We start from the raw sequence: 13,021 nt of genomic DNA on the forward strand, positions 1-13,021 counted from the left end.
CCCAGGCTGCAGAGCCTTCCTTGCTAAATTTCTTGGATAGGGAAGCCCCGCACTTACACTGATCTCAATCCTGTCCTCTCCTCGTTGGAGTATATATGAGTGACCTTCATGGTCAAAGGGATCAATGACCGGCTTAGGGTAGTAGCGGATACGAAATGTCTTCTGCCCCAGAACTCCATCCATCAAGACACTCAGGTTCCCGTAAATACTCTCCATTTTGTTTTCAGATGGATAATCAGGACTTTGACACACCAACCTATCTGTGGACAGCGGCCCATCACATACCTGAAGTGATAGAAATCAGAACACTTTCATTGGGCTTCATTTCATCAACTTAATCCATGCCACTATACCAGCTCATTCAGGAGTTCAATTGTTGGAACAAGCATATACAAAACGGGAAAGATGGTAAGAGGACTGCTGTAGGAAGGCATTCAGAGCTTGGGAATACACCTGAATGTGAAAAATGGCGGCACATACATCCTATAGATTAAAGGAAAATTTTGTGACAGAGTTTCCTTTCCTCTTTCCATATTGCTGATTGAGTTTGTTGCCATCCTTGAAGCAGTTATTTAACTACATTGGCAAGTTCAAGTGATTGAAAGGAGGCAATTAAAACCATAATTTAAATTTGCCAAGAGAGAAAAAAATAAGCCTTATATTTCATACAAATTTATCACGTATGTATCATATGCTACTTAAACTCATAGAATCACCAAGCTGGAAGAGACCTAAAACGACATTTAATCCAGCTCCTCCTCAGTTCAGGATTCACTAATGCATCTCTGAGAGATGACCATCCAGTCTCTGAAGACCTCCAGTGAAGGAGAGCTCTTTAAATTTTTCCTATACAACAATGGAAAGCCAAAGTCCATAAATCATTTAAATACTGATACTTTAGAAAAGCCTCCTTAAATCAATGTATCTGACAAGGACAATGTTTAGGATTATTATGCTGTTATTTGGATTATTTGATACTGGTTACTTTTAAGAGAAATTTAGCATTTACAATGTATACAAACTGATTTAATATGTAAACATCAGACTATAAAAATGTGATGCATCTTTTTAACAGTATCTTGTACTTTGGCAACTTCATGGATGTGTAGGTATCTTTTCAAATCTGTGATATGGATTTTGTCTTTCATATAATGGCTGAAAATAATTTCGACCTTCTTAAAAAGGATTTTCTTTAAGGTCTCTCCTCCAGCTGTGAAATTTTCTTCTGAATTTAAATATGAATCACAGAATCATAGAATTGAAGGGTTGGAAGTGTATACATATTGTACATATAATTGTAGAATTATAGAATTAGAAGGAGGCACTGTCCATCAAAGTTTTTGAAACAGCCAAGTCACAGCTGGATTTCTTATACCCCAAAAGCATTCTGTGTCCATGCCAAATTCAGTTCTTTTCTCCTAGTTCCAAACCAAAAGATTTGTAATGTGTCACAAAGAATGCTACAACGATACAGAACATCAATTTTACATCCAGTGAGTTATGTTATCTGCTGAACAGCTTACTCACAATTCCCACCATTTTGATGCTACAAAATGAAGCCAAATCATTTTATAATGAGAAGAATAAAAGCAAATTCACATGAAGTAAAAAGAATTTTAGAAACAGCTACAAGAATGAAAATAAAGATGAAATCAAACTAAATGAGGATGAGGAAAAAGATAAGCCACAAAAATAATTGTACTAAAAACTGTAGAACTTTTAAAAGAAATGTTAACACTAAAGATAAAACCAAACATAATCTGTACATGGACTGTCAGTTACAGCAAGATAACCTTCCAAGTCGTTAAAAACTATTTAAGGATCGCCTTTATCTTGTACATTCACACATATACAAAAATGGATTCAAAGCTAGAGGAAAATATTTCCTTGAGCAAACTTGCTCTTTTCATATTCAGTTACTGAGTGAAATTGTTCGTATCTCTGCACATCTTGAACTCTACATGACTAGAGTCAAGTGAAGAGAACAACTGTGCAAACTCTGATTCTTCCATCAGTCAGAGAGCAATTCTCTGCAAGTGAAATCATGTTCCACTTCTCTAGGCTCCTGGCTTGTTTTGGAGACCTGGACAATTAGGATTCTTAATTGTACACATCTGTACATTCACAGAAAACAACGGCAAGGAAAATGGGAATGGAGCCAAGCTTGCCTTCATCGTCACTCTTTCATACAATTTCAATCTCAGGCCAGATTAGAATGGCCAACTAGTTCTCTAGACATGCTGGCTGGAGAATTCTATGATTTGGTCCACACATCTTACAGTTCTTGAGGTTGAGAAACACTGATCAATACTGCTTTCCTCCCTATGTATATTGTAATTTCTTAGGCACAAGAATACAAATTCTTCACCAATCAATCTCTAAAGCCTGAACCAAGTTACTACTACAAGAGCATACTAGGCCATTTTCTAACTAGCTTTCCCATGTGTAATGGAATTCTTTACTTCCAGAAAATGTAATAGTGGCTACAATGCAGAAAGTCTTTAAAATACTATAAGCCCTTCTTGAATATTTGGACGACGGGTTGAATGCTATGGGGAATGTTGGCTTCTCATAATATTTTATATATGCAAAGCAGTACATTTCCCCAGGCATTTGCCACAGCATCCATAGGGAGTCTCTTTTGAGCAAATAGCTAAAGCCTTTGCAAATAAATATTTACAATTCTTCTTCTCTCTTCTGAGAATACTCACTTTAGCTTTGGTCTGCACTCCAGCAGACTCAAACTGCAGCCTCGTGTTATACACTGAATCCAAATTGGCACCATAGATGTAGATACTGGAGCCCCTGCAAGGAATTGGAAGGCTGTGACACAAGAGCAAAGATGTTCCATTTGAAGAGGCATACTGGTGATGTGTGTGGATCTGGACATTATACTGTAACTTGAGAAATTGTAATGCTGCATCTAGTTCCCATGTCCTAACGCTACAAACATTCAGCTCCCACCTTGCTAAAAATTGGATGCATTCCTAACTGAATTCAAGGGAAATTACCCCTGAGCTGATGTACACAGGACTGAGCTGCTGGGAAAACTCCCCTGGTTTCATTGAATGAGACAGCTGCAGGGCAATCTTATCGATTTTTATTATCCATAAATGTTTATCAGACTGCAGTCTTAAAGGCTCAGGACACTAGAAACTTTATTTAATGAACAGTATGCTACATGACCACAGAACAAGATGTGGAGATACAAGAAGAAGAAAGGATGTGCAGTTTCTACACAAGCACGTAATTATAATAGTCTGCAGTTTATTTTTATGGAGTTTTAAAAAATAATCCATATCTGGATTTAATTTATATGGGAGCTTTGCATGTAACTTTCTGTAATACACATTCATTTGTAATGTAAATGTTCCAGGTGGTCTTTTAATTCATAATGTATAAGTCTTCTCAATGTATGCTTTTAAATATAAATTTATACACTCCACTATATGATTTTTTGTATGCAACTTCCCCAAATACACATTCTTTTTTGAAACATCTTTTATAAATAAATATTGCTTTGTACCCATTTTTTTCCAGAGAAAAGCAAAAACTAGCAGATTCTGTTCATTGTGGCTATATCATACCAGAGTCAGGTTTGATGGACTGAGCCAACTCTCTCCCTTAAAAATCTATGGCAGATTTCTTTTATATTTTTAATGGGGAAAGTAGGATGTTCCTTCAGAAATCTGGATACAGAAGCAAAAGGAGACTCACTCATAACTGCAGCTGGGAGAAATATTATATATCTGGGGGTCTTCTCGATACCAGAAAAGCTGAGGAGAAAGAAATTGCTCTTCATCTATTATTACAGTCACGGATGCATTGGTCAAGTTGCTTGAAGGTGGGGTGGTACAAATTATGGCCTCCTCTCTCTGGCTAGGGAGAAGGGAAAAAAAAAACATGACAGAACTCTCCTTACCAATAGAACATTTAGCCCTTTGCTCTGCATTCAGTCTTTTCCAGCAAGCCACCTTCCACATGTCTTCAAACTGCCAGTCTGGAATTCCCAGCAAAAGCAGCCAAAGTTCATCCAGTTGGAAATTCTGGGACTTGCTATTCTAATACACATCTGGAGGCTCTGTGTTAGAGAATGTTGTTCTACAGCGTCAACTTTAAGAATGTATTGCCCTGCATAATTACATTCATGTTCACTGCACATTAACAGGGCTGGCCAGCTCTATAAATTGTTGCCTTAGCTGAGTAAGTTTAATGGCATTTACTACCCAATGAAGACAGAGGGATTTGAGGGTTCAGTGTCAGATTTAAGGAACTTGACAAAGCTAATGCCACAATGACAACAACACTAACCACATAATTACTGGGATGATGAGATCTGTCACATGTCCCCTACATACTTTGTCTTGTCCTATGATACCATCTAGTCTGGGAAGCACTCTACATGTTTCTATCTAACCAGTGTAATAGTGTTAGAGGGCATTATCCAATAAACTTTGGGTACTGCACAGAACTTAGAAAGCTGTGGTAGTTGGCAAGCCTGTATAGAATGGCTTGCTTTGCAACGCTGCCTTCTCCTCGTCTCCTGTGAACGCAAGGTCAGACTGCCATCTTCACGAGAGTAGCAAGACCCACATTCTTTATTATACAGCATCCTCCTTGTGTCCAAGGAAGCTTTGAAATGTATCAGCTCAATGCTGATTCACTCAAGGATAAAATCATCAACTCATTCAGGCTCCCCCATAATTCTAGAATAAGAAGAGTTGCACTGTTACAATAACATGAAGGATTAATTTACAGGGTATCTGTGCCTTTGATAAGATAATACCTATATGTAAATGTACTTGGTATTTGTGCCTTTGATGAGCTATTGTCTATGTGTTACACTTTCCCCCACAATTAGCCTAGGCAATAGATCATCAAAGGCACAGATACCAAGTACATTTATCTGTGCCTTCCCTCCACCCCCCACAATTAGCCTATGTTCTTAGAATAGGGATGGAATTAGAATAGGGATGGAATCTATATAAGATCTGTGTTGCCCTGACATCTGGGCTCCTGGCCTTGTCTGCTAAGAACCTGTTGATCATTGGATTTCTTTCCTAGTTTAATAACGAAAGCAGTACCTGTAACTCTCCAGATGTTTGACTCTTTAGAGAAGAGTTTTTCCACTGCACCAGACATGTTGGGAGCTAGATCCCTAGAAAATCTTCATTCCTACTGAAGAACTTACAAAACTAGGGAATTAAATTCAGGCTATATTCCATTCAGTATGGGGAGGCAGAAGTTTGGTAATGGAGAAGTAGCTACTCTAATTTTCCCCATACCTCACCACATAGAGTAAGTCTTAGCTTATGATTCCGAGTGGTCAAAATTCAATTCATCATTTAAAAACTGAGCTGTACCAATTCTTATATAGATGTAATTATTATTATATTATTAATCTTAGAGCTAGAGTTTTTCTTTTTTGTTTTGTTTTCTGTATCTTGTTTCAGCTCCATTCATTTTGTTTTTTCTTTCCTCTTCATAGCTGTATTAAGGCAATACTTAAAAAAAGCAAACAACTCTGGTTGCAGGAAACATTCTGAGTAACGGATGATTTCTAATTGGTATGAATGATTACTTCCTCACCACAACAAACACTGTGACATTCACTTGCTTTCCTACCAGAAACTGAGACAATGACTTATTTGGAAAGTATGAGAAATGTAGGAGCAGTCAGTAATTTTATGTATAAAAATCCAGAAAAGAGTATATTGCTCCATCAACAGATGCTTGAAGGATATTTTTAAGTATCTTAAAAACTGCCTGCATTTAGGTATTCAAAAAATGCAATCATGTACTGCAGCTATTTCCTTTCCCCGAATAACGTAAATACAGTTTAGAGAGAAAAGAATCCTGATCATTTGCATCATTACTGCCCCAACCTAGCGTAGATAATGTCTCGATTAGGGCTTCCATATCTAATAGTTATGTTTTACCTGGAATTGCCAGGAAGTTATTCAGGCCTAGCATCTTTACAAAAAGATGTCATACCAACCAGCTGGGTTTTAAAATCTAACATAATTCAAAATTATAGCTACAGCCTTTATAACTCATTCTTTTATACTTAATATCCCGAAGCCTTTCAATCCAACTCCCAGCTTGATAAGCTGAAGCAAGAAGGCGCTCCATTTGTCATACCTTTTCTCACTGTCCACAGGACACTCTAGACTGTTAATCATCACTGTCCTTGTACCTCCCACCAGAAGGCTTTGTCCTTGGATAAAGATCTCTGTTCCTCCAGCCATTGGACCATAGGCAGGGTGAATGGAAGTTATGTTTGGCAGCTGTTGATGGTGAACAGAACAAATAGCAACTCAGTGCTCATTGCTTTGGTGAAGCCAAATATTAGCACATATCCTGGCTATTAACATTATTATTGTTGTTGTTGTTGTTGGTCACACACAGCCAGATGTTTAGACTGGATTTGGCATTTTTATCCACCTATTATTATTATTATTATTATTATTATTTTATCCATGTATGTATTTTATCCATGTATTTTATCCATGTATACACAGACACATGCACACATACATATACACACACATACACACACTCAACTCAAGGCAGCGGACATACCCAATACTCCCACCTCTTATTTTCCCCACAACAACAACCCTGTGATGTGGTTTGGGCTAAGAGAGAGTGACTGGCCCAAAGTCACCCAGCCGGCTTTCATGCCAAAGGGAGGCCTAGAACTCACAGTCTCCTGGCTTCTAGGTCAGCACCTTCACCACTACACCAAATTGGTTCTCAAAACAACAAAACAACAGAACAAAACAGGAGGTTGCGCGATCTACTTCTGGATGTCTGTCTACCTAGACTATCAATCCTGACATACCACAAGAATTTAGTCCATATGAATTTGCAACTTGCTTGCAGCCTTCTGTGAAAGAAACAGACTTCATATTTAGCAAAAAAGTGGGGTGAGCCACTCTTGAGTGGTTAGGGGCCATAATTTGACTTCCCAACCTTCCAGAAGGTTCTAGAAAGACTCAGTGACAATGATTTTATTGGAAGTGGCAGAACTGATTTTTTGGATCCCATTTTTTTCAGTTTTAGGAATTTTAATGGGGGATTGGAAGTGTGAAGCTTTAGGCAACTTTTGGGGCTAGTTTCAGGCCATTTGGATAGCGTAAGGGGTTAATACAGAACAGTTTTGATGGAAATTAAAACGTGTTTTGGTAATAGTAAAAAGGGCTAAATAAGGAGCTTTCAGCAGATTAAACGGAATTAAAAATAAAAGTGATGAACATATTTGGGATGACACTAAAGTGGAGGAACACTGCAATTAGAATTTTACAAATTTGTATGGGACTAGGTAGAGATACGTCAAATGTCATAAACATTAAGCATCCGAGAAAATAATGATGAAAAGGAATTCAAAAAGATTGTGAAAATGTTGAAAACTAACAAGACTCTAGATATAGATTATGAAGCTATAGAAATGTTACAATATGGATATGGTCGTTTATGGAGTTATTGTAAAATTTGTTTAATGTGTATGTTAAGACTTCGTCTCAAATGACTGGCAGAATGCTCTTATTGTTCTCCTATAAGGAAAAAGTAGCAAGAGTAAATATAAAAACTAGAGGAAGATTAGTTTGTTAAAAGAGTTGAGAAGGTATTTGGCAGGATTCTGATTGAAATGAGGGGTGACTGTGAACAAAAGTTGGGAAGCGCAGCGTGATTATGTCAGGCAGGGGGTGTGCAGAAGAGATTTTTGCTCTTCAGCAGGTGATTTAAAAATGTATGATGGTGAGAAACTTTATTGCATGCTGTTGACTTAGAGAAAGTGTATGATAAAGGCTGGGACTAGGTAATGTTTTGTGTGAATATGGAATTCACACAAATTAAGAGCAGTATACAGGAAGATGGAAGTTAAACATGCATGAGAAAATTGAATTTAGAAAACAGTTCCACATTGTATAAGGAATGCTTGTCATGACATTAGAGGGATGGGATGTGGTTATGTAAAGTTTGAATACGGATGATGCTGTACTGCTGGGTGAGAACCTCAATGAACTGCAGCAAATGTAAGATTATATGATCTAAACATTAATGTACAGTAACAAGGACCATGTGGCTATGTTCAGTGAAGAAAATGAGGTAAATGAAGGCAAATTATACATAAATGGAGAAAAACTGGAGCAAAGGAAATGGATGTGTGTACCTTGGTAGAATGTTTACTAAAGATAGAAAACTGGATGGAGAAATTTTAAGATGTGCAAATGCTGGCAAAAGGTGACATAGTATGTTGTCTGTTAACAGGAACAACTGTAAATTCAAAGAGGTGAAAATGGTTGGGTATAAGAATGTTGTTCTTTTCACTCTATTTTATGGAATGTGGGTATGTCATGGAAAACTTAAAAGTAAGTTGAATACAATGGAAAAGGGATACTTAAGAAGCATGTTCAATAAAACAAGAAGAGTCATGAATGAACAGGTGCTGAATAATTGTGGACTAAATACAAAAGTCTGTTGGCCTTCTGGAAGGCCTTTAAAGCTGTAGTTCTGCTATTGGGCCTGAGGATCCCATCTCTCTCCTGGGGTTCCAGAAAGCTTGAAAACCTGGCTCTGGTCCAAGACTTGGGGTTGATGTTTCCATTTTATATGTCTAAAGACTGATTCCAAAGCAGCTGCTGAAGGAATAGAAGAACACACGTTTGCCTCACTTAAGTTCAATAATGCAGATGACAAACGGAACTTTTCTGTATCCTATCCTTGTTAAGACAATCCAGGACTGCCAAGGCTAAAGTTGGCCTTGTTTTAAAGAGAGTTTAGAAGTCCCAAATTCCCACCAAATTCTAATATGTACAAATCAAAAATCTTATTTGAATAAACAAATTCTGTTAAAGTTTGCAGAAACCAAGTAAAGTTACATTAAATCTTCTGCACATTTCCAATTCTGGATTACAGCCAAGAAGCTACAGTTGAACAGTTTTGGATAAAATTGCAAGTAATATGTAATCTGCCAGAAATTCTGTGATGCCAACTCCCATCATTCCCAGTCAGCATGTCTAATAGGAACTATGGAAATGATAGTTTAACATGTTGGGGCCAGAAGTTCCATCCATTTTTACTCCACTGGCCTGTATCAAACATTTGCCACAGAGTATAACAATATCCATCACTGGCTGTCAGCGCCTATTAGGAAGTATTTACTACATCAATGGTGGTGATTTATTGTAAGAAAATTAGCAGGAGCTCAAGGAGTAGAAATATTAAACTCACCATAAATACAAAGCCACTGAGGATTGAGGAGCCAGTGATATGAAATGGGGTTGCTTTATTCTCTATAATTGTCAGATTAATCTGTTGTGGTTCCATGATCTTCTCAACCCCCTTTGGTGACAATGTGCAGACAAGAACTTCAGCAAAATCCTTCCACTTTGGCACCTGGCTATACCTGGAAAGTAGGTAGTGTGATGAAAGGACAAGTAAAACGCTGATTATGACAGCCTACTACAATCTAAGGATTCTTCAGCATCAAGCAATAATACCCTTTTCATAAATAGTTTACTTGCACATGACTAACTTTGGATCTACCGTGCTCTAATCAGATAGCAGAAATAGTGAAAAGGCCACCTCTTTCTATTCCCAAGAATGTAAGACTTGACTGCTGTGGAAAGTAACAGCTTCACAAAAGATTAAAGCCTTACTGTAGGGGTGGACAGCATTTGGGGGGCTAAGAATCCAGTTTCATGTGATGTGTCAAGGGTCACATACCAAATGTAGGCTGAGCCAGAAGAAAACTCAGATATCTGAGTTTTCTTCTGGCTCAGCCTACATTTGGTATGTGTGTGTCAGTACACAGCACATACCTCCTAGCTGATGGGTTTTAGGCAACAGTATGCTAGCTTGTAAGGTGCAGATCCTAGCTTGTACAGAATAACGTGAGCACATTTGGAGTAAAATTGGGTTGTGGCTGCACTTGCAGCGTTCTGTCCAAAATGTCAAAACCAATCAGTACTATCCTTACCATTAGCAGGGAATTCTGCATATGACATGGATATGACCAGGGCTGGTAACTTAGCCTATCTTACTAAAAAGCATTATGGGAAAGCCTTGACTGACCAAAGCCACAATAGATAGTGGAGGTCAATATTTATGGGCCTATCTGGTTACAACCCTAGCATATGGATATCGTGATTTGGATTGTAAGAGGTGATTATGGTAAAGAGCATGAATTAATTAAAGGCAAGAAGGCAAGAAGGCAAGAAGGCAGGAAGGTTGGTCTTGTTCTGTGACAATAAGAAAAAGTTGAAGGCTATAATAGATCTGAATAAAGGTAGTCTGATCTTCTGGAGTGATGCTGATAAATAAATGCAGGGAAGTGAGGGATGATGATGATGATGATGGCTAAAATGTATTGCAGACAATATGAATTGGAGCTATATAAGTTGTCATAGCCACTGAATGGAATTAAAAATAATTGTGACTAACTGATTTGGGATGAAACAGAAATGAAAGAAGGCTATATTTTAGAGATTTCTATGGGAATGACAGAGATATGCTGAAGAGTAGAACTGAAACAAATGTTATCAATGTTACTGTTCAAGGAAAACATGCTGAAAAGGAAGTCATGAGTGCTGTAAGTATGTCGAAAAGCAATAAGGCTGTTAAGGGTGCAAGGGAAGGTGGCTTTTTAAAATAATTTTTATTAAAAAAGTTTTCAGCAGAATAAACACAATACAAATTTTGAATTGAAGGGAAAAAGAATAGGAAAAAGGAATAAGAAAGTGAAAAAGGAATAAAGCAAAAGAAATAGAAAAGAAAAAGAAAAAAGGTAATGAAGAAGTGGCTTCTGATCTTAACAGCAGCTATAACTACATTTATATTTTACCCTCTCCATCTATGGTTACATCATAATTTCCTTCTTTCCTTAAGCTACCCTTCCTAATCATCAAATTGAAAAATCACCAGATCGTATTTTTTCTTTTTTCAGCAAAAAGTCCATAAGGACTTCCAGTCACTAATAAATATAGTAACTGATCTTTCTCTAAGCAAACAAGTTAATTCTGCCATCTCTGCTAGTTCTGTCATGTTCACCAACCATCCCTCCGTTGTGGGTATTTCAAAGGGAAGGTGTTTGTCCAAATTATGGCTGAAAGAGTGTAAGGTGATAATGAGCAAAATTTGGGATGTATGCTGGGCAGAGAGTGAGCAAACCAGATTTTTTACTCTTCAGCAGGTCAGTGAGAAGTTATTAATGTGAAAAATAAAGTTTAAATGTGCTGCTTTAGACAAAGCTTATGATGAAGTGAATAGGCTTGAACTATGAAATATTTTGCATAAATATGGAATTGAAAGTGGGTTGCAACTTTCAATAAGAACAATAAGACCAGCATATGATGGAAGCAAAAGATGTGTGACATTAAATGCAATGCTTAGCAAAGGAAGTAAAACAGGATGTGTGATGTCTTGTTTGTTTAATGTATTTATGCATATGTGGATAAGGAATTATTGTGGCAACATCAGTGATGTGAACCTATGTGTATTTTTGTATGCAGATGATGCCATGATGTTGGTTGAGAACCTGAATGATGCCCTTCAAATGTTAGATTGTATGATGCAACAAGGAGTATGAATCTGAAAATTAATGGATTAAAGACCTAGATAGGTGTGTTCAACAGCAAAAATGGAACAGATCATGACAAGTTATACATAATTGGAGAAAAAGTAGAGCAAGTAGATGAATGTATGGACCTTGATAGAAAGTTTATTAAAGATGGGAAAATTGATGGCAAAATGTAAAGGTTTGCAAATGTTGGCACAAAGGTAATAGTTAGTGTGTGGTCTGTTGTGAGGTATAAATGTTAAAAAGCAAAAATGGCTGTGTATATGAGTGAGTCTCTGCCCACTTTGTTTTTATAGAAGTGAGAGATGCCTATGTGAAGACCAACATAAAAGTAACTTGAGTGCAGTGGGAATGGGTTACTTAAGAAGTACATGTGGTAAAACAGGAAGAGGTAGGATCAAGAATGAACAGATGCTGAAGGAATCTGGACTGAATACCACAGATTGAAATCAGAATGGAGAGACACTGAAGTGGTTTGGTCATAAAGAGAAAATGAATAAAGTTCAAATCGCAAAACAAATATATGAAGAATGAAGAGGAAGCAGAAGATTAAGTCATTTTTTTAAATGGAGCTGATGAGATCCTCAAAGAGAAGTAAGTAATACATTTAAAGCAGGAAAAACAATGTTTGAAATGATGGGTGCATACGGAAGGAACATGGATGAAGCCACATGTAACCAGTGCCCTAGATAATAGAATTAAATCTTTTGATGGTGAAGAAGTTGATATGGAATGGTATTTATTTGTTATGGCTTCATTCTGCTTCCATCTCCAAAGGAATCAGAAAAGTATGTCTGGAATCACCAAACCTTTTCTCTTCAAAAACTTACATGATGTAGGCCCATTTAGCTTTAAAGATTAAATGACATTAGGCACCTTTCAGTAGGAAACTGCTAAGAGTTGGAAATAAATTTTCACAGTAACTGACTTAGATTCACACTAGCAGATGGCGAGATTTCTGAAATAGTCCCATCTCCAGGTCTAGGTCTCCAATGTTCTACAACTGATGCCATTTCCATCTTTTACATTGAAAAACAAAGGACCACAGTGGGAATAGCAGTGATGGACTTCTATTCCAGCCCAGGCTTAACAGGAATTCCCAAATTTGGAAATAATCTATGGGATTATTTGTTGATTATAAAGCAGTTGACCAATTCCAAGTTTTTTTAAAGCATTTGTGATCAATGCTGGATATGGAAAACTGAACAGCCTATAGCAGAGCATGACAAGTGTAAGCTGTTCTTTCTTCGAAGAGTCTGTTGGCCCATCTAACCCATTATCATCAATCCTGAGTGACAATGGTTTTCCATATAAAACACGCCTTGGCTATAGAGCCATGGATCCACCCATTAAAACTCTAAATGTCATATTTAGATGTACATTGTCTCTTTTGAAAGAAGGCATGCAGGTCTGCTTCATCGCTGTTTTTTTGTTTTT

At 37.3% G+C, this 13,021-nt stretch overlaps 1 protein-coding gene across 1 annotated transcript in view; it reads right to left on the reverse strand.

Annotated features, from left to right (window-relative positions):
* MST1R (macrophage stimulating 1 receptor) overlaps nucleotides 1-13,021 on the reverse strand; it is a 58,621-nt gene that overhangs the window by 19,127 nt on the left and 26,473 nt on the right. Inside the window, exons 7-11 of the mRNA XM_088133992.1 lie at nucleotides 9,238-9,412; nucleotides 6,142-6,287; nucleotides 3,718-3,879; nucleotides 2,712-2,805; nucleotides 58-285 (exon numbers count right to left, since the gene is read on the reverse strand). Of these exons, the coding sequence (XP_087990118.1) occupies nucleotides 58-285; nucleotides 2,712-2,805; nucleotides 3,718-3,879; nucleotides 6,142-6,287; nucleotides 9,238-9,412 (805 nt within the window). The remainder of the gene's footprint in view (nucleotides 1-57; nucleotides 286-2,711; nucleotides 2,806-3,717; nucleotides 3,880-6,141; nucleotides 6,288-9,237; nucleotides 9,413-13,021) is intronic.

Source organism: Python bivittatus, unplaced genomic scaffold (assembly GCF_059951505.1).
Source record: "Python bivittatus isolate LINGU-HERP-01145 unplaced genomic scaffold, Pbiv_v1 ctg000080_np1212, whole genome shotgun sequence".
Lineage (NCBI taxonomy): Eukaryota > Metazoa > Chordata > Lepidosauria > Squamata > Pythonidae > Python > Python bivittatus.